Source organism: Maylandia zebra, linkage group LG17 (genome assembly GCF_041146795.1).
Source record: "Maylandia zebra isolate NMK-2024a linkage group LG17, Mzebra_GT3a, whole genome shotgun sequence".
NCBI lineage: Eukaryota > Metazoa > Chordata > Actinopteri > Cichliformes > Cichlidae > Maylandia > Maylandia zebra.
This window is the reverse complement of record NC_135183.1, coordinates 28762293-28783679: the sequence shown is the minus strand read 5'-3', so window position 1 is coordinate 28783679 and position 21387 is coordinate 28762293. Positions and strand designations below refer to the sequence as shown.

The window sequence follows — 21387 nt, the reverse complement described above, 5'->3', positions numbered from 1 at the left end:
TCTCACTAATTTGCTGGATGAGCTAAAATGTCACTGGCACTCGTAATGTCCAGTGAAGGTGGTTCTTTATTGTGTATCAGTAATTGCTTTTGTTTCTGGCTTCAGATACTCATGATGGAGGGACTGTGGAGTGGGGACAAAGGAAGAAGAGAAGGGTATATGGAAGAAACACAGCAAGTGAGTTACCAAGAAAACTGATGTTGTTTGTGTCTATCTCCCTCCTCTCTTGTTCCCTTTATTTGCTTTGTGTATCAAAACAAAATTATAAATTTGATGTCACTCAACACCCTTTTCATAGTAAAGACACTTGAGCTTTTTGAATGTTTTCACATAGACCTGGGAGAACCTGGGAGAAATATTAGCTTCCACAACAAGTTTTCAGTCATTTCAAAATACCCTTTTATCTGTTTTATTTCCCAGGGGTTGGATCGGTTACAGAAGGAAAATAAAGTTTAAGTTACAGCTAGGGTTGTCGCAACAGACACTGTATGATTAATATAGCTACAATTTGCACTAATAATCAGTTATAACAATAAATTTAAAAAGAAATAGTAATCATTATCAGTTACACTGTCCTTTATCGTCAGCACTAGTAGCTAAATAAACTGTATCCGGTCTTTAAGTGATGACGTGATGAATCCTGCTTCTGGGCCCAAACTACCCTGCGTTTAACAAGGCTGTTGTGTATTTAACATTTTTAATGCTTTGTATCTTGTTCTATTTAACCTCAAAAAGCCCCTAAAAACAGTCAGTGATCACTATCAGCCTCTCTCGGTTATTACCGCTATTCATTTTAAAGCTCAGTTTTTAAAACCTTACATGTAACTACAGCCCAGCCCATGCAGCAGTATATTAATGACTAACCTCGTATTGTGGATGGATGATCTCAGTTGCTCTCCCGAGTCCCGACTGAAGTTTGGTCCGTTTACAGCATCCTGCCATGCGATTGCATTTGTCTCTGACCATCGAGAATCCTCATGTTAACTTTTGAGTGGAAAAGAGTTAGAGTTCCTCCTCAAGCTTCACTGTTTATATTATGCTAACATAGCTGTGTCGCTAGCAATCACGTAGCACATCATTATATACCAGCTAGCCAAACTTCAGTAACCCTAAAAACATCACTGCTGTTTAGTTTTCTGTCTCCATTTATGTTGGAAGTGATAACAGAGCTGTGCATCTTAATTTGTTTCCAAAACCCTGCAGTCAGGACATGCTGTATTATGTTTAGATGGAAACTAGCGCGCTAACTCCCTGCTAACGTCTAACTCCGTTAAATGTCATAAATTCTGTTTTCATGGATGCCTGGATGTTAAACTCAATTGTTACACCTGGTAGAGCAGAACGCTGATCATTTTATTACAGATGAAAGAATTTAGACAGTTTTTCAGCTCTTAGTGAGGCTGCAGTGATCGTTTGACTTATGGACCTGCAGCAGAGTTTGGGCCCGGATATAAAAGATGGATGTTTCAGGCAATCTTGGAATCTGCAGTTGTTTACAAATGGCTCCAAGAGATTCTCCTTATTAGATCTTCATTGAGTTCCTTGGACTTTCCCATTGTTAGTATTGATCAGTTCAATCAGTAGTGTCAAACAAATCCTTTTTTAAGCAGGGAAAACTACCAGTTGTAGTCAATCGTGATGACAACAGAGAATTTAACTGGCCTTGGCTTTGTCAAGTTAAGACATTGTAGAACTTATCACTTATTTAAAGATTTAAGTGAGTATATGTATATATTTGATCCTGCGTGTATACTTTGATCCCTGCCTGGATGACAGAAAAATCCAAGCTAAATTCAAATGTGTGTGTGAACTTCTGACCATAACTGTAGTTAAAGTGAGTATACACTCAACAAAACATATTCTGTGCACTTTGTTGAGAATCTAACACTTGTGAAAATAGAGTCCAGGCCACGAGTGCCGGTGTCTTGCAGGTTTTAGATGTGTCTTTGATCCAACACAGCTGATTTAAATGGCTAAAGTATCTCCTCAACATGTCTTGAAGTTCACCAGAGGTTTGGAAATGAACTAGACACTTGATTCAGATCTGCTGACCCTGGGTGATATCTAAAACCTGCAGGACACCGGCCCTTGAGGCCTGGAGTTCCCCCACCCCTGAAGTAGAGTGACTCCACAGCATGTCAGTTTGAAGGGCAGCTTTACGCTTTTCCTCATCTACCTGTTCTTTCATTAACAGACCGCTGCCTGGAGCCGATGTCAGAAGGAGCCTGTTCAGACTATTCTCTGGTCTGGTACTTCCACGCCCGATCGGGGGAATGCAGACCGTTTGTTTACGGGGGCTGTGGTGGCAACCAAAACAGATTCTCCTCCAGACATGAGTGCGAGGAATGGTGTGAGGCGGAGAGTCGAGTTATGGGGGGACCAATCAGATCGCGCAGGGAATAATCCTTCAAACAGTTAATCCAGTGACTGAAAAAAAATCCTGCTTTGAAGAGATTTTTGGTTATACAATATGAATGTGCGGATACTATAGATGCTATAAAAAAAAATGTACACCTCCACAGCCGCAGAACCTTGGAGACTGAGCCAGCAACCCCCAAACAAGATGCTTAATTTTGTACATAACTGTGTAAAATGTTATTGTTTTTGCATTTTGCATTGCTCTTATTTATATATTTTAACAGATGTTTTTCAATTTGTTATATATGGATAATGGGATGCGATGTAGTCTAAATGTGAATGATTTTTTTCTTAATTTCACATAACATCTGCACATGTAAGTATGTTTTCTTGCAGCTGTGTTACTAAAATAGACTGACATTGACAAAGATTTTGAATGTAAACGTGCCAAAAATAAACATTACTAAAAAAAAAAATCTTAAATCCACCTCACGATTTGTCTTTTTCATGCCAGCCTCTTTCATTTTCCAGCTCGCTATAGCGTATCTCTTTATATAACTGTCACCTTTCTTATGTTTTGTCAATCGCCCTACATCCTGTGTGGTGCAGAAATGAGAAGCTGATAGCTGACTGCCTGCTGACTCCTCCACCACTACATATGTTTCTTTGGCAGGGGGTGTTATGGGTCAGGCTGGGAGCCAGATGAGGGGCCAACAGGGGCCCAGTGTGGGAGCTCACGCAGGGGCTGTTTTAGAGGACTCTCCATCAGACCGACTCAGCAGTAGCTGGGGATTCCTGTGTGGGTGTTGATGAGGGGGCAGCACGCATTGAAGTTTTTTGGTTGTTGTTTTTTTCTCTTCTGGCAGTGTGACAGATGAAAATGCACGACACATTTTAGGCTCTCAAGTTGCCAGGTTGTTGCTCCTGGGTTCTTTCATATCTCTAATCTGTTTTTCAGGTTGGTTTGTAAAAATAGTGTTTTTCAAGTTGACAGAGGAGACAAGCCCCAAGAGGCTTCCTTCATATTAGTCACGATTCTGTACTCTGATGTACACCCACACGCAAAGATGCTTGATATGTCTACTTGATATTTTTAGACATAAAGAAATCTCATTATAAAATTAAAAATGTTTAATTTAAGCACAAGGCAAAAGAAATATTAAAACTTTCTTAAAGCATAAGCTTAATTTCATATTTAATAGTTTCAAGTTGCCATTTTTTTTCTTGTAGATTTTGCTAAACTCTTATGTAGACATTTACACTTTTTGAACCAATCCAGTTATAAAGGGACAAATAGAGATGAGGAAAAATAAACAACTTGCTTTGCGAAGACACATGCAGATGCAGGACAGCCTCACTACTTAAGGTTTTCTTAGGCCTTGTGAGCTCAGTGACAACTTAGCTGTTTTTTAATCTTTTCAACCTTTAACCTATAAGTATAAACAGTAGCAAGAAAGTGCTTTGTGGTCAATAGGCCTTCACTCCTAAGCAGAGCAACACAAACCAGCGTCAATGTAATAAATGTAGGATTTTTGTCCCCCTTGATGTTGAAGGGGGCATGTAATTCCATTTCAGAGATCACTTGCGGAGGAAGCTGGAGTGGGAGGAGGATATCTCATTGCCTCGTGTGTCACGGAACGCAATTACTCCAGCTGTGAAGACTTACATTCATATTAATGAAGGTGAGTGAAGTTGCTCATTAGACCCTGACCCAGCGCCCTTTGATGCCGTCTCCCCCTGTATGCTCTTTTTCATTCTGACATTGTAATGTACATCAACTCTGCTGCGTGTCATGTGTACACTCAACGGTAATTAAAACACAGTGCTCTCTAGAAAATCTCAGATATCTCTCGTCTCTTTTGAAGAAACATTTGTGAATCGCGCACAGAAGTTTTTATATGTGGTGTCACTCAACTTATTAAAACTTCAAATGGAACAAATGCTCATCTCTTTATTAATAGATGTGAAACTGATGTCGATGGAGACATCTGAAAGAGCAGGGAAACTTTTAAACTCTGCACCTTTATTCTTCATTCAGTTCTTCGTCTTGTTGAAATTAATATATAAAATGAGCTAAATAGACAATATTGTATTTGAAGGACTTTAATTTGCTTTGATAAAGTGAAGAGTTATATTTATGACCTGTTCTAGAATCTACAGGTTTACATTTCGCTATAATGAACATACAATGATATATTCATTATAGAAAGATATTGTCTAAAACAGTGCATGTAATGTGAGCGCTTTCTACCTTTATATAATAAGGTTTAATACGCTTTAACTAATGACATTCATAGTCGAATATAACCAGATCAATCACCTTCTATGTCACTTTCTCTCTGGACCCGGGCTGCAGAGCATCTCAAAGAAAATCCAACTTTTCCAGTCCTCTTTCAGCTGACGGTGTGACAGCCCCACCTATGGTTTTTACGCTTGCAGGTTTAGATGTTTGGTTTTCTGTACCTGTGCTGGCTCCTCGTTCTTTCTATCGCCATCCTCTACCCAATTTGGTCTGATTGTTTTTTTTATCCTCTCTGTTTTACCTTAACATCCTTTCATCACTGCAACCATTACTTTTTAATTACTTTAAATCATAAATGGATCCGCTCTTTGTGCAGCTTTAACAGCGGTAATTGGGAAACCTCTGAAGACACGCCTAATATTATAATGTGAGACAATTTCATTTAACTATTGATCCACAACCCAAACATATCCTGCCAAGTGCGCCTGAGATAAGCGTCAAATGCGCTCAGCTGAGAACAAACGTGTCAATGGGAGCTGTCCGTGGTGCTGATCAACCGCAAACCTGTCAGTTTCACGCAAATGCTACTGAATGACTTAAAGATGTTGGGACTCTTACAGGCTACCGTGGAGCAGCTGCACATGAAACACTTTTTTTAAAGTCTGATGCGAGGCAGAAAAAAAAGTTTCAATAGTCGTGACGCCTTCGGTCCACCAACAGGAGGCCACAACTTTCTTCTTTTTTTTTTCTTCATTCATCTACCTCATTGCTTCACAGCCAATGGGATGGCTCACTGCGAACCAAAATGTCAACGGGATGACGTTGTTGCTGGCGTAGGGCTGCGTTTTGATGGCTCTACTAAAAGAATACAGTGGGAATGGACGAGCAGGAGACGCTGCTGGTCAGACTGTGCGCACTGTTGACCTCCGCAAACAGTGTTGGTTCATCGGGATTTCTCATAATAACCTCACTTGAGGATTTCGCCTTCTTTGCGCTTTCTTTGAGGGGATAAGTGCTGCTTAACCTCTCCAACTATATTTAATACAAGTATTATTATAACTAAAGGATACGAGTGGTAAGTTGCACGAACATTATTGCTCACACGTTTGTGACCTTTATTAAATATTGTTTTTAGTTTTATGCGCTAAACTTCACATTAAAAACATCCCGGCTTTTTGTGATCCATCGGACTTTAAACTAAATCCTGTACTCTTAGAGTAGATTTTAACAAGATTTGTTAGGGTACTTGTTAATATTTACTATTAATATGCAGAATGGGCATATTAGTAAGGTTTATTTTTGCATCTCAGTGAAGATGAAATTCACTGACATGCGTTGCTGAAGATTAGATGCGAGAAAAACTTCATATTCTCTGGCTTTCTTCACCTGTTTTGGTCCCAGAGGACACAGCATGCTGTCGTCCCTAAAGACCCTGCTGCTGTTCTCGGTCCTGTGCACACCGACCTCCAGCCTGTGCCTCCGTCTCTACCAGACGCGCCCCGACCTCCTCTGCGACGACCAGCTGGCACTCGGGGTCCGGAATGACCAAACTGAGCCTGGTTACTCCACTGGGGACGGCTGGGGGTCCCTCATGCAGTCCGCGGAGTATCTCTCCTCCTCATCCTCCACGTCGTCGTCCTCTTTCTCCTCTGCTGAATCCAGTCGGGAAAAAAGGACTTCAAGTCCCGCAAACTACCGCTTCTTGAGCCGGACCAAGCTCAGGGGCCAGATGCTCCGCAACAGCAACAAAGGGGACCGGAGGAGCAGACTGACCCTGTCCCTGGACGTCCCGACCAACATCATGAACGTGCTCTTTGATGTGGCCAAGGCCAAAAACCTGCGAGCCAAGGCGGCGGAGAACGCGCGTCTGCTGGCGCAAATTGGACGGAGGAAATGAAACATGGACAACTTTCATTTAACAGACAGCCATGACCAGTGTTGGCCTCTCAAAGTCTAATAAATTAGCATCTCTTATCATCCAAGTAAACATCCATTTGTTTCTCCGGGGGAACGATGCCGTGTTTAATAATACACAGGCTTTAAATTCAGCTGTTCGCCTGTAAAAGGAAATAATCTCACGCCTTCTTTTCTCCAGATCAAATCACTGAGACCATTTCCAACAGCAAAGGCACGTTTACTATATATATATATATATATATATATATATATATATATATATATATATATATATATATATATATATATATATATATATTCGTAGGAAAGGGAACTTGTGAAAAAGTAGATAACTACTGAAAAATGTTTTAAAACCAAGGTTAAATGTTACAGAAAATATGAGCGGATAAATTAGCTGTTGCTGCCTTCTTTTAAAAGTAATTGATTGATTTATTTTTAGTTCATTAAATATGTTTATTTATGCATTTATTGTACGTGCGAATAATCCACCTATATTAAATTACAAACTTTCTCAAGTACTTTGTTATAGCAGACAAACAAAATGACTAAAACACGTCCTCGGTTTTTCGGTTAAATTAATGTTTAATGTGATTGTTTTGCCCAGACTCAATAAATTCAAATAACTGGACGCGATGAGCAAAGCAGCTGGTTTTGCTTACAGCAATAAATAAATAAATATTAAAAAATGCAGCACTGTTGCATAATCTAATAATAATTTGATGTCCTGAGAAATGTTTTTTTTAATTCCAGGATATGTGGGGGTTTTTTCTTTTTCATTCTTCATTTATTTATTTAAGAAGCTTTGTGTTTAAAAAAAAGTATGAATTCAGATTCAAGTTTTGAACTTTGAATGTGGCCGAAAAACAACACTGAGAAAAAAAAATACTGTACAAATCATCTGCAAGGTCATGAAATACAGTAAAATGCAATTGCATGGGAATGTATGTGTTCATCAGATGTCTCTTATTTTTATACTCAAAATAAAGGATTATTTTTCCTCAAATAAAGCAGGTGTAACGACATACATTTGCCTCTTTATATGCAATATCTATATCACTGAGATTCATTATATATTCTTAGAAAAGATCTTTTCACCACTTCATTGTTCACAAAGTTAAAGCCCGACTCACACACCTTCATGAAAACACTTTATCACCCAAATTTGTCTCATCATAGATATATTCATGTTTCACTTCATATTGTCAGCAAGTAATACATTACAGTGCAAACATATGCTTAAGGGACAGACTTTCAAGGTATAAACTTTAATTAGTGTTGCTATTGCTTGGCTTTACCACAAGAGGGCACCCTACCTTTCTATTCTTTTATGTCTTCTATTTATAAATAGATAGGATTTTGAAGTTGGGAGATTGCAATAAGCAGTGATGGATAATAATAATGTGGCTGGGCAATACGTGTGTCAAAAAACAAACAAGAAATTGGCATATCTGGATTTTGAATTCACCTGCCCCAGAAAACCATTCTTTACAAAGAATAATGTCGCCCTCTTGTGGTCATTTATGAAAGCTACATTCTAGTTTGTGACGGTCGGTAGCCTAAAGAGAGAGGAAAAAAAACAGGACACGTGTGTGAATGAGAAGGAGACAGGTGTGACAGTGAAGATGCAAAGCGTACAAGTAGTGATGCCACGGAGACCGCAGAGAAGAAGATGTAGTAAAGGTGAACAAATGAGAAGGAAAGGTACATGATCTGCCGTGGCGACCCCTATTGGTCTGTCAACACTACAGTTAAGGAGGGTCAGTGGTGCCTTCATTTCCCGAGCTCGCTGAAGAAGAACTGTATAGATTAGAAAGTGGTGGTGACCTTCTATCGCTATCACTATAGAAGCATCCTGGTGTACTGTGGAACAGTGTGGTATGCATGATGCTCTGCAGCAGTTATAACGGCTGTCCAGATGCTAATAAACAGCACAAAATATAACTGACCGTGCATAGAAAACGTAAGATACCACCCAAGAACCTGAAAAATCAGTAAAAAAAAACAGTTCTCACCCTGGAAACTTGCTCTTTGACCTGTTGCCCTCTGGTAGACATACCTGTAAATTAAAACAAGGACAAACACATTAAAAAACACCTTTTTATCCAAGTGCAATTACCCTCCTAAATCAAATATGACTACTGTGATGTACCTCAGCACCTTCTTCTAAATTCTTGACTACTTCATACTAAAATTAGAATTTGGTTTACCACGTTAATGACTTTTTTGTTGTTGTTTTTTTTTATACTGTGACACTTGAGATACCCGCAGAAGTAGCACCTCATCGTCACATTCTGATTATGATATATGCTGTTTGTAGCTGCTTAGCTTGAGATTGATCTTCAAGGAGCTTGTGTTTGCTGTGTTTATTCAGTTCAGGCAACAAAGGTAAACTTTTCATGACATATTTTAGTTGTTCTGTGCTGTAGCTGGTTCAGCCCTGTTACCAATACTCTAGTAGCTAAAAATACTGTTAAATAAATTAGTCACCTTCATACTTAATATATATCAATTCAAGCAACTTTTGAAAACTACTTTGCCTGACGTTTCAATAGTCAATTTTTTAAATAAATCTATTTATTTTTGTTGGGTTTTTTTGTAATATTAGTATTATATTTATTTTTCAAATCTTTGCCCAAATACACTATTTATATAATAATCAAACTATTATGAAGGCAGGAGATCAAACCCTTGTGAAAGTTCATGGTAGATGTAGTTGTGTAAATAGGGGACGGCAATTTTGAAATGAATTTCTTTTTTTTAGGTAATATAGCTATAGGGTTGCATTGGTTAGAGTAACTCACTCAATCTACTTAGAAAAGACTGTGGAAATACAAAATGTGAAAAAGGACTGAAAAAGGGCCTTTGGTCTACAAGTTGTGTCAGCTAAATAGGTTTTCCACAAATGTCATGGCACAAAGCCTGCAGTGAATAATTACTGTTTTTTAACGGTGATGTTTAATAAATTGGTTTATAATCACTTAAGAGACAAGAGACAAATGTGTTAACAAAATCAAAACAAAAATTGGATTTACTTGTTTATACCTTATTTTTATTATTATACATTAAATGCAATTTGGTTGGGACAAGGATTATTATGCATGGATTGTTGTTTTCGTGGGACTTTTTAATTCGAGTAACCGTCAGGATGTGTCAGAAGCGCCCCCTGCCGCTCCTTACGCGGAAATATTCTGACGTGTCTTCCGTCGACGTGGACGTTGCCACCGGACGTCAGTTTTCACTTCGGCTACGTGGAAGTAGCTTCTCATCTGTTGCGAGATTGAGAGCTGCTTTTGGCCTCATCTGTCAGCTTCGCGCTTTCAAAATGATTAAAAAATTTGATAAGAAAGACGAGGAGTCTGGTAAGACTGCAGAATTGTAATTTTAAACGGTTGTTACCGTTGAATAGTCTTGATTGGACTTTATGTTGTGGAAGCTAAAGCGGTGCTAGCCTGTTAGCTCACTAGCTAGGTAAACCTACGCTACCTGTCAGCTACCTTGAGCGATAAATGTGGTTTGCAAACAAACGTATGATTAAGATAATGGTTTAAAGAGAGTGTCAAAAACTGAGTTGACGTTGCATTTAAATCCACAGCTACTAAAACATCGGTTTTCTGTAGTTCAGCGTTAGCCGACCGTATTAGCATCGTCAGCTGGATGTTGTCATTTCTCTCCCAAGTCCAATTTATATGAGTGGAAGTTGTACCAGTTTCTGTTGACGTTAAGGAAGACTGTTTGGATATTTGCAGATATCCACAAGCTAACATACGCTAATAAGAAGATCAAATTAATATAAAGCAGGATTGATTCTATCTTATTGGTTTCTCATTGCCCATTTCTTCTCTACCCCTTCATATATGTGTTTGCTTTGAATAAGGTTCAGTAAAGTTTTAATGGATTATTTTTCTAACACAACTATTTCAACTCATTAGGAAGTGGCTCAAACCCTTTCCAGCACCTGGAGAAGAGTGCGGTCTTGCAGGAGGTAAAGCCTAAGATCAGTGCTGTTGAAAACGTGTTCCTCGCTCACAATAAACAAAGAAAAAAAACGGACCAAAGAAAACAATATTCAGTGTACTGAAATAAAAAGTGTGTTTTTTGTTTATAGGCTCGCATCTTCAATGAGACTCCCATTAATCCAAGAAGATGCCTCCACATTCTCACCAAGATTATCTATCTCCTCAACCAGGTAAAAAAAAAAGGTAGACAAACTATGCTGTCTGTATGGCTTTGAGTTCATGACACCATCTTCTCTCATTCTCATATCTTTGTTCACACAGGGGGAGCATTTTGGGACCACAGAGGCCACTGAGGCTTTCTTTGCAATGACCAGGCTCTTTCAGTCCAATGATGTAAGAGGTCCCCTATTCATTTGATCTCTAATTAACTGGCTAAGCATTTCTTTTTAATTAATTCAGGTTTATGCTATTTCTCTTCTAGCAAACTTTGAGGAGGATGTGCTATCTAACTATCAAAGAGATGGCCAACATCTCTGAGGATGTCATCATCGTCACTAGCAGGTTTGTTCATTAAATGGCTTTTATTAGGGGTGCAACGATATTCGTATCGATATTGAACCGTTCGATACAGTGCTTTCGGTTCGGTACGCATATGTATCGAACAATACAACATTTGTAATTTATTTTATCAACTTTCCTTCTGACGATGCTGTCTGTGTTGAGCGCTCAGTGAATCTGCGTTTGACTACTCCGCCTAGGCTGCACTGTCGAGCGCAGATCCACTGAGCGCTCAACACAGACAGCATAGTCAGGAGGAAGAGCGCAGGGCACCTCCCCCACCCTCATTCAGATGTGGTGTTTGGAATTATTTTGGTTTTCATGTGACGTATGACCCTGAAGGTAAGCGAGTCATGGACTAAAGTAAAACAGTATGTTGGATGTGCCATGCAATGCTCAATTACATTGGTGTGAACTAGTGTGTTAGCGCAGTTAGCTCGTTAACGTGTTGGCCGTCTAGCCCCACGCACGGGGCGATCGGCGGTAGCTCGTTAACGGAGATTTGCCGTGTTGTGGCGTTAAGGTCATTTCAACGAGATTAACCTGAAAGCACTAGTGGGAACACAACGAATATGACTGCCCATTTATGCCGACATCATCCTAGTGCAAAGACAAAAACAACAAGCATGCTACTAACTTTAGCCGAGTCATTTAGACAGCTGTTAGCACATGATTCTCCTTATGCTGCTGAGAATATAGCCCAGAAGAAGCGGATAGTATAGCTTTTATTTTGGAAAGAGACATTTCTCTGTAATAAACTCTTTTCCAAAGATGAGTGATTCCTCAATCAGATACAGGGCTTGCAATATCGCTAGCCCGACGTCCTGGGGCTAGCGATTTTTTCAGTCGGGCTACCAAAATCTATCTCTTCCCTGCCCGTCGGGCTATTGTAGGAAGAAAAAATATGTGTCAATGCTTTTGCATTCTTTCAGAAATGTAGCTGGGTAATTATGTCATTGGCATCGGTGAGCCACTGTCAATATGTGACATATTGAAATCGCGTTTGAATTTGCGCTTGTTTTTTTGCTTTCACTTTGCAATCGTGCGAACTGTGTATAGAGAGCGACAGCACTGATCTGTGAGTGATGATAATTTGCGCACCAATTCCTCTGACATCGTCTTATTAATCGTTAGCTTACTATGCAAACATGACAAGTAGGGCTGCTCAATTAATCGAATTTTAATCACGATTACGATCTGGGCTTTCAACGATCATTAAAAATGACTGAGCCGATTATTAGCCCCTCCCTCATGCTTTACTCTCGCGCTGCTCCGTGTGGCAAATCAAGCGCACTGCTCTGCATTTCGAACACGCGTCACAACAATTAAGAGGACCCGAGGGAAGCTCGGAAAGCTAAGCAGAAGTTATTTGGAGAGGAGTGGACTGCCGTTGGTTGAAAAGAGAGGTAAAGAAAAAAAACTTCAGTGGTGTGGAAACATTATGGGTTCGCGGAGTCAGACGTGGATCAAGTAGACACAGTGTGTAAACTTTGCTATGGTGTCGTAGCTGCACCACAGAGCAACACTGCAAAGTTCACATTTTTCATTTATTTCTTATATTGCAAACATTTGCACTGTTATCAATATTTGCACACTATTTTATATTATTTTTTAAAGTCATTATTCAATACATTGTTATTGTTAAACCTTTAAAGCCGGTCAGAGCAGCATCCTCGTTTTGTATAACTATTTTTAAATCCCTGTAGAACCTGAACGCTAAGCTAGCACAATAATTTTTTTTCCATATGAAATCGGAGGAGTTGTACTTACATCTTATGCCATCAGCTTGTCCTAGGTCACGGTTTCCTTCCACATATAGCTTTGCAAAAATTGCATAAAAAGCGCTTGCAGGAACAAAAACATAATATTCCAGAAACAGCTTTGCTGATCCGGTCAGCTGTTCTTAACACTTCCCACATTGAAAAAGACGTCAACGCGAACTATCGCAAGTGACGTCATTTTCGCGGAAAATGTAGTTTTTTACTTGTAGGCCTTAGAACTCGAATTGCACTGCTGGAAATAGTTTATTTTGATGCACATGCACATTCTTTGCAAATTTGCATCATAGGATTGTTTTTTTGTTTTTCCTGCAGTATATAAAAATTGCTGTATCTCCAAAAAAAAAACTATGAAGACACTCAAAATAAATTTCCTGTTGTTGTAAACTATTTTTTGCAACTTTTTTGTATTTAAAGCTTTGAGGGATAAACCTCTTAAATTTCTCCAAGTAGAAATATATGTAAAAAAACAAAACAAAAACGATTTTCAATTTTTTTTGTAGTTTATTGCACTTTTTTGCAATTAATGTAGTTACTATGGACTTAATACATACACATTTTTAAAATATGGGCTATAACAGTTGTATTGATGTATAGCAACGTGAAATGCTCCCACAAATGGCACTACAGCATGTAAAAAAAAAAATTTAAAAAAAAGCTCTGGCGGACGAAATAAATATCGTCAAATAATCGTGATCTCAATTTCAGTGAAAATAATCGTGATTATCATTTTTGCCATAATCGAGCAGCCCTAATGACAAGTGAAATCTCCCGCAGCAAGCTTAAACATGTGAGAGGTTGATCGCGCAGAGAATCGCTGAGCTTATGTGAGTGCGTGTGTAAAAGCAGCAGGATTTATATTTGACTATGATGACCTGGATGACTGAGAACCTTCACAGACAGATATATATTTTAGTTCTGCTGAGCCAAATAAGACAGGTCAGGGTGAAGAAGTGACAGCCAAAGAAAAGCTTACCACAAAACGGAGAAGTTATGACGAATCAGACTATAAGGCAAAAAGAAAGTGCAGCTTTATGGTTTCATGGACAAAAGAATTTCTGTGGCTGCAATATGACGAGCTAAATAACCAGGGCTGCACATAAGTGGTCCGCAGGTGCGCATTCGCTGTCAAAATAAGAAACACGCACAAGGGTTAGGGTTAAATTTAAAAACTGTATTTTTGAGTTAAAATATATATTTATAATTTTAATAAATAACAAATTAAGAAGGCATGAACATTTTTTTTGTATCGAAAAAATATCGAACCGTGACACCAAAGTATCGAACCGAACCGTGAATTTTGTGTATCGTTGCACCCCTAGCTTTTATGTATACATTTATGTACATACTGATTTCTTATTTCTCAAATAAAACAGAAGAGTAAAAATAAGCAAAAAGTATTTGCACACCAGTTTTATAGTTGTACTAGCAGTGCACCTCTTAACCATTATTACTAGCAAAATGGAATATTTGATGGTATAAAGTCTGATGAGAACAATATCTTAAAGTTGTTTGCAAAGAAAATTATGATTTTTGCAATAGTGTGCTTTTTCTTTTGGCATTCTAGTGTCTTTATTTATTTCTTGCCTGGTATTTTATAGCTTGACCAAAGACATGACTGGGAAGGAGGATGTATACAGAGGACCTGCCATTAGAGCTCTCTGCAGGATTACAGATGTGAGTGCTGCTTAATTTCTGTTCAGAAGAGGAAATTGCTTTTGTCTTTTCTTATTAATGTCATGTTTTTAAGGTAAGAAACTGAAGCATCTTTTAATTTTTCGGTCTTTCCCACAGACGACCATGCTGCAGGCTATTGAGAGATACATGAAGCAGGCTATTGTTGACAAGGTTCCCAGTGTGTCCAGTTCAGCTTTGGTCTCCTCGCTGGTATGAATTGGGCTCATTTTTTTTTTCTTTCAGTGTTATTCTCAGAAAAAATCTCTTTTGAGATTTTTCTGACATTTCTACACAATTAAAAGTTTATTCACTTCCTTCATGGTGGACTATAATGTTCTTTCCACTTCAATTCTTCAGCACATGGTGAAGATGAGCTATGATGTGGTGAAGCGCTGGGTGAATGAAGCCCAGGAGGCTGCTTCCAGTGACAACATCATGGTTCAGGTGGGTAGGAACAGAAGAAAAACTACAGAATTAATGTTTTCTTGTGCGGTTTGCTTCATTTGGTTAATATTGAGAATAGTGAATATTATTCCTGAATAGAAATTAGTTTAAAGTGGCTGCTTATTTGTGTCCTGTTCTCTAGTACCACGCCCTTGGCCTGTTGTATCACCTCAGGAAGAATGACCGCCTCGCTGTGACCAAGATGCTCAACAAGTTCACCAAGTCTGGTCTTAAGTCTCCCTTTGCCTACTGCATGCTCATCCGGATTGCAAGTAAACTGCTGGACGAGACAGAGGGAGGGTGAGTAGACCAGCAGCAGTTTGATACACAAAAGATATGTGGGCATACTAAATTTCAGTCTTGATGTCATGTTGACATGGGTTTTATCCTCGTATTTACAGTCATGACAGCCCCTTGTTTGACTTCATCGAGAGCTGCCTGAGGAACAAGAATGAGATGGTGGTGTATGAGGCTGCTTCTGCTATTGTCCATATGCCCAACTGCACTGCCAGGGAGCTGGCCCCTGCTGTGTCAGGTTACTAGTTTACTCACATATTATTCATAAATGTGCTAAAAAGTTTATATTGTAAATGAGCAATTTTTGTCTTACTGCATCAATCTCATTTTAAATGTATGTCTTCCTGCAGTGTTGCAGCTCTTCTGCAGCTCTCCTAAAGCTGCATTAAGATACGCTGCTGTCAGGACCCTCAATAAGGTACAGCTGCACACTCCCTTCCTGCAAAATATGGCTTGTTTTTTAAGGTTTAAGTACCAAACACTGATGCATAAACAGCCATGAGTTGTTTAATCACAGCAACATAAAAATAACCTATTACAATTAAAAACATAACTCTGGATGTAGTATAACTACATTAATATAATATTTCCTTTGTGTCCACTAGGTGGCCATGAAGCATCCATCAGCCGTGACTGCGTGCAACCTGGACCTTGAGAACCTGATCACCGATTCTAACCGCAGCATTGCCACGCTAGCCATCACCACTCTTCTGAAGACTGGCAGTGAGAGCAGCGTGGATCGGCTCATGAAGCAGATCTCCTCTTTTGTCTCAGAGATCTCAGATGAGTTCAAGGTCAGGCGCTTTTGTTTTAAATAATGCACATAAATATTCTCAGGCACAAAGTTCTACAATATTTTCTCAATGGCTTAATCACTATACAATATTATTGCAATTTTAAACAACTGCAATATGCTGAGTATATATAAGTTATATTGGGATATATTGTTTCTGCTAGCTTTGCCATTCCTTGCTAATGTTGTCGCAGGATGGTGGCAGATGAGACGACCCCTCGTGTTTGTAGCAGTTCCAGAAAATGTTATTGCTGTCTGGTGCTTTTAACCCTTTAAAACCGGTCAGAGTGGGCACGCTCCGTTTTGCGTAGCTATTTTTAAATCCTGGTAGCACTGCAACCACATGAGCTAACGCAATAATTTATTTTGCATATGAAGCCGGAGGAGTTGTACTTACATCCTTATGCCATCAGCTTGTCCTAAGTCACAGTTTCCTTCCACATAAAGCTTTGCAAAAACTGCATAAAAAGCACTTGCAGCAACAAAACCATAATATTCCAGAAACACGCTTTGCCGATCCGATCAGCTGTTTGTAACACTTCCTACGTCCATCAGCACGAACTGTCGCATGTCCGCCATGACCTGCCCGAAACCGGAAGTGACGTCATTTTCGCGGAAATGTAGTTTTTTACCATCAAGGCCTCATGAGCCTGTACTGGTGTTTTTAAAAGTTATGTTTGACTTTATGACTTTCTGTGTCGTTTCTGGGATGCTTAGGACTCAAATTGCACTGCTGGAAATAGTTTATTTTGATGCATATGCTGCTTTTTTGCAAATTTGCACTATAATATTTATTTTTGTTTTTCCTGCAGTGTATAGAAATTGGTGCATTTCAAAAATAAAACTATGAAGACACTCAAAATAAATTTTGTGTGGTGGGAAACTATTTTGTGCAACTTTTTTGTATTTACAGTTTTGAGGGATAAGCCTCTTAAATTTCTCTAATTAGAAATATATGTTAAAAAAACAAAAACGATTTTCAATTTTTTTGTAGTTTATTGCACTTTTTGCAATTTATGTCATTACTATGCACTTAATGCATGCATATTATTAAAATTTAGGCTGTAATGGTTGTATTGATGTATAGCAACTTGAAATGGCTCTGCAACATGTAAACATATAATATAAGCTCTGGCGGACTTGGTTCTATGGTAGGTCTTAAAGGGTTAAATGCCATCAGTGCCCTTTGTCCTGTCCTGGTTAGGAAATCCAAAATAAGCTCATACCTTTGGGTTAAATTTTCGCTGTGCTTTGTTGATTTCTTTTTCCAATATCGCTGTCTTTATCAACTTCTTCCTCTACGCTGAAGGTCACTAGAAAAAACCTGAACAGCACCATCAGGTGGAGTAAATAAGCAGTTGATTTTATAGTACTGAATTTGCGTTTGCGTTTTCTAAAATAACACATCGATATTTGGTGTCCCTGTATCGATATAATATTGCCACACAAAAAATCGCAATATTATGGAAACCAGCCATGAAAACATGCAGGTTGTAGATGAAAAGTGTCATTGTGGTATTACAACTGGATATTAGCTTCTTTTGGGAGAAAAAATATCAATTTTTGAAATGAGTTTTAGTGCTTTGCTCCTACTTAAAAACAAATCCCATTACCTTTGTTCTGATTTCTGATGTCCTAAATGTGTGTTTTTATTTCAGGTGGTTGTGGTGCAGGCCATCAGTGCTCTCTGCCAGAAGTATCCCAGGAAGCACAGCGTCATGATGAACTTCTTGTCCAACATGCTCAGAGATGATGTAAGTCATATAAAAGTGTATTGTCTACATTGGGCATTTGACTTTTTGAGTTTTCTTGTGTGTTTGTTTTTTTTATAACAGATATAGAATCTGCATACTACAATGAGTCACTGTAATAATATTTTTTTGTAAACCTCTTCTCTCCCTGCAGGGTGGATTTGAGTACAAGCGGGCCATCGTGGACTGCATCATCAGCATCATCGAGGAGAACCCTGAGAGCAAAGAGACGGGCTTGGCCCATCTGTGCGAGTTTATCGAGGACTGCGAGCACACTGTGCTTGCCACAAAGATCCTGCACCTGATGGGTAAAGAGGGTCCACGCACCCCGCAGCCCTCCAAGTACATTCGCTTTATTTTCAACCGAGTGGTGCTGGAGAGCGAGGCTGTCCGTGCAGGTGAGACGAGTAGGAGAGCATGCACCCCAGAAGTTTGACCTTAAATCTGTAACATCCATAGGCAGAGGCTGATACTTCTTATTTTGGCAGCTTTAGTTAATTTTCTTCCAATTTTTTTTTTAGGCTATTTACTAACGAGATAAAACATTTGTTTGTGTCATGCTCCACTTTTAGCTGCTGTCAGCGCTTTGGCTAAATTTGGAGCTCAGAATGATGATCTGCTGCCAAGTGTCCTGGTTCTTTTGCAGAGGTATTCATTGGTTTTGTTTGAGTGTATGTGTGTGCGCGTGTGTGCACTTTTGAAAGTACACAGTGGATAAACTCTTTGTGTGTCAGTGCGGTATAATTTTTAACACAGCTCTGTTTGCACAGGTGTATGATGGACAGTGATGATGAGGTGCGCGACAGAGCTACTTTCTACATGAACGTGCTCCAGCAGAAGCAGAAGGCTCTGAATGCTGCCTACATCTTTAATGGTAAATTGCAGTTGGTTTTCAAAATAAAAGAGCCGTCAAGGCAGTTTGTTTGTCAAGCACTCAGCAGGTGATGTGCTGAGTCTCCTTGTATGTGTGTTTCAGGACTTTCTGTTTCCATTCCTGGTTTGGAGAAGTCCCTCCACCAGTACACCTTGGAGCCCTCAGAGAAACCTTTTGATATGAAGACAGTCCCTCTGGCCACTGCTCCAATCACAGAGCAGAAAACGGGTACGACCACAGGGATTTGTTTATTTTTTTAGTAACCGAGAAACTGTCACGTTCAGGAATCAGATCTTTAAGAACAATTTTATTTGTCCGCTCAGAAATCGCCCCAGTCGCTACAAGCAAGCTTCCAGAAAAGCTGGCCCCATCACGCCAGGACATTTATCAGGGTAAATGAACAGCATCTGTTGTTTTGCGATGATCGGAGATGTGCGTTCACCTTTGTGGTCATTTCGATGTAGCTGATAAAATCCCTGCTTCGTCTTACATCTGTTTTTGTTCACATCATTGCCAGAACAACTTGCGGCCATCCCAGAATTCCAGGGTCTCGGCCCGCTGTTCAAGTCTTCGGAGCCGGTGCAGCTGACGGAGGCTGAGACTGAATACGTGGTGCGCTGCATCAAACACACGTTCGCCGGACACATGGTGTTCCAGTTCGACTGCACGAACACTCTAAACGACCAGCTGCTGCAGAAGGTACCGCAGTTTTGTTTCACAACTACCTGAAGTTTAATAATATTTTTAAACATATCAGCATATGAAACGTGTGAATATGTTTGATTCTTTCTTCTAGGTGGTGGTGCAGATGGAGCCCTCGGAGGCCTATGAGGTCGTACACTGTGTCCCTGCCCCAAGCCTCCCATACAGTCAGCCTGGTTCTTGTTACACTTTGATCCGGCTTCCCGATGACGACCCCACAGCTGGTACGAACATTCAGACATCACCAGTGTTTAAGCTGCTTAAATGCCAAGTTTGGGTGATTTATGCTTCCTGTCTGTTCGCAGTGTCTTGTACGTTCAGCTGTACTATGAAGTACCTGGTGAGGGACTGCGACCCCAACACAGGAGAGCCTGACGATGACGGTTATGATGATGAATATGTGGTATGTAATAGAAAATGTGTGACTTTATTTATATTTGCCCTTCAGCTGTAAAAAGGCAGGAGTATTTTTATTATCCTGCTGCCTGACGTGTGAATGCATTAACGCAAAAATGAGGCAGCTTCAAATCGATACCACAGGTGTATCTACTAAAAATCTTGGACAAGTTTAAATCTCAGTGACCTCGATCTCAAGGTGAAGGTAAGGGGTCAGGTTTTCTGAAAATCGTGAACGAGGGTTTTGAAATTGATACCATAGGTGTGTACGAGGAGGCGGACGGGTAGCGTTGGCGGTTAACATGTTTTAGCATCAAACTAAACCTCTTCCTTTGTTTTGGGCGACTTTCTTTAGTTGGAGGATCTAGAGGTAACGGTTGCAGACCACATCCAGAAGGTTCTGAAACCAAATTTCGGAGCAGCGTGGGAAGAAGTAGGAGACGAATTTGAGAAGGAAGAAACTTTTGCCCTGGCATCTGTACGAACTCTGGATGGTACGGACAATTAGAAGTTAATTTTGTAATATAACCTTTATTTAGTTAGCATGTATAGGATAAACTGACCTAAACCACTGTCGTGAAACTTTTTTGTGTTTTTGTGTGCAGAGGCGGTGGGTAACATTATCAACTTCCTGGGAATGCAGCCATGTGAGCGCTCCGACAAAGTTCCTGAAAATAAGAACTCACACGTCCTCTTCCTTGCTGGTGAGTGTCTGATATCAGGATATTGATAACTGTATGCAAGTTTAACTTCAACTTGATCTATAAAATATTAATACTGTAAATTTCTTTGAGTTGCTTGAAGACGTTTCACCTCTCATCCGAGAAGCTTCTTCAGCTTCTTCATCTATAATCCAGTTTTGAGATCCCTTCCTAGACGCCTTAACACCCACTCACATCCTGGGCCATCCGATCTCAGGAAATCACATATAGGGTGGGGGCCAGGTTTCACAATGAGCTCACCCGAAACCCTGGCTGATTGGGACCCACACCCGCTTTCACACCTTGGCTCAGGCGATTAGAGGATCATCAGGGGGTCCTTTTGTCCCTCTGTGGGGGGAAACTCCCACTGGGTTTAAATCTGGGACTCTCCACCATTTGACCCTTAGAACTGAAGAAGCTTCTCGGATGAGAGGTGAAACATCTTCAAGCAACCTAAAGAAGTCCAGACGCTTTTCTTTCCAAGCTCCTTTGACTACGATGACCTGGATGACTGAGAACCTTCACAGAAATACTGTAAATATGTGTATATGTTGTGAGTAAAAACTTTCCCACTCTCACTCTAAGGTGTGTTTCGCGGCGGTCACGACGTGCTGGTTCGGGCTCGGCTCGCGCTGGCCGACGGCGTCACCATGCAGGTGACGGTTCGTAGCGGAGACGAGAACGTCGTCGATGTCATCTTGGCTTCGGTGGGTTAAAATGGTCGTCATACAGCTTTGTGCCAACGCGACTAGAAGACCTTTCATCCCTGTTCAACCACCTGAAACGTCACTTAGTTCTTCACAGATCTGAAATTCTATTTCATGAATGTTTTATTACTTCTAGTGTATAAACTAAAAAGTGTTCTCTCGCTGTTTCTTTATATTTTCTGCTGGTCCTCATGTTTTGTTATCTGTCAAAACTACAATAAATCATGACTGTCCAA

At 39.9% G+C, this 21387-nt stretch overlaps 3 protein-coding genes across 7 annotated transcripts in view; all 3 read left to right on the top strand.

Annotated features, from left to right (window-relative positions):
• The window catches only part of col7a1l (collagen type VII alpha 1-like), a 78254-nt gene extending 75426 nt beyond the window's left edge, over nt 1–2828 (top strand). For all 5 annotated transcript variants that reach the window (XM_076875613.1, XM_076875614.1, XM_076875615.1 and 2 more), the window contains 2 exons: nt 106–177; nt 2195–2828. In XM_076875613.1, coding sequence (XP_076731728.1) covers nt 106–177; nt 2195–2403 — 281 coding nt within the window. In that variant the 3' untranslated portion in view covers nt 2404–2828. The remainder of the gene's footprint in view (nt 1–105; nt 178–2194) is intronic.
• A 2660-nt stretch (nt 2829–5488) lies between these two features.
• On the top strand, nt 5489–6727 carry ucn3l (urocortin 3, like). The gene is made up of 2 exons (XM_004548261.5): nt 5489–5675; nt 6002–6727. The coding sequence occupies exon 2, from the start codon at nt 6012–6014 to the stop codon at nt 6495–6497; it is 486 nt and encodes a 161-aa protein (XP_004548318.1). The 5' UTR covers nt 5489–5675; nt 6002–6011; the 3' UTR covers nt 6498–6727.
• Nucleotides 6728–9719: 2992 nt separating this feature from the next.
• copg2 (COPI coat complex subunit gamma 2) lies at nt 9720–21387 on the top strand. Its single transcript, XM_004548262.3, has 24 exons — nt 9720–9876; nt 10447–10499; nt 10623–10703; nt 10795–10866; nt 10955–11034; nt 14411–14486; nt 14604–14696; nt 14844–14930; nt 15073–15230; nt 15332–15465; nt 15578–15645; nt 15833–16021; nt 17679–17774; nt 17926–18169; nt 18344–18419; nt 18542–18645; nt 18748–18873; nt 18969–19037; nt 19163–19344; nt 19442–19571; nt 19653–19750; nt 20099–20237; nt 20349–20447; nt 21030–21387. The coding sequence occupies exons 1-24, from the start codon at nt 9840–9842 to the stop codon at nt 21158–21160; spliced, it is 2622 nt and encodes an 873-aa protein (XP_004548319.1). The 5' UTR covers nt 9720–9839; the 3' UTR covers nt 21161–21387.

Coding starts and splice junctions, on each gene's coding strand:
- ucn3l (XM_004548261.5), top strand. CDS start 6,012: ATGCTGTCGTCCCTAAAGACCCTGCTGCTGTTCTCGGTCCTGTGCACA.
- copg2 (XM_004548262.3), top strand. CDS start 9,840: ATGATTAAAAAATTTGATAAGAAAGACGAGGAGTCTG. Junction 19,038..19,162: donor ACGCCAGGACATTTATCAGG/GTAAATGAACAG, acceptor CATCATTGCCAG/AACAACTTGCGGCCATCCCA. Junction 19,345..19,441: donor ACGACCAGCTGCTGCAGAAG/GTACCGCAGTTT, acceptor TCTTTCTTCTAG/GTGGTGGTGCAGATGGAGCC.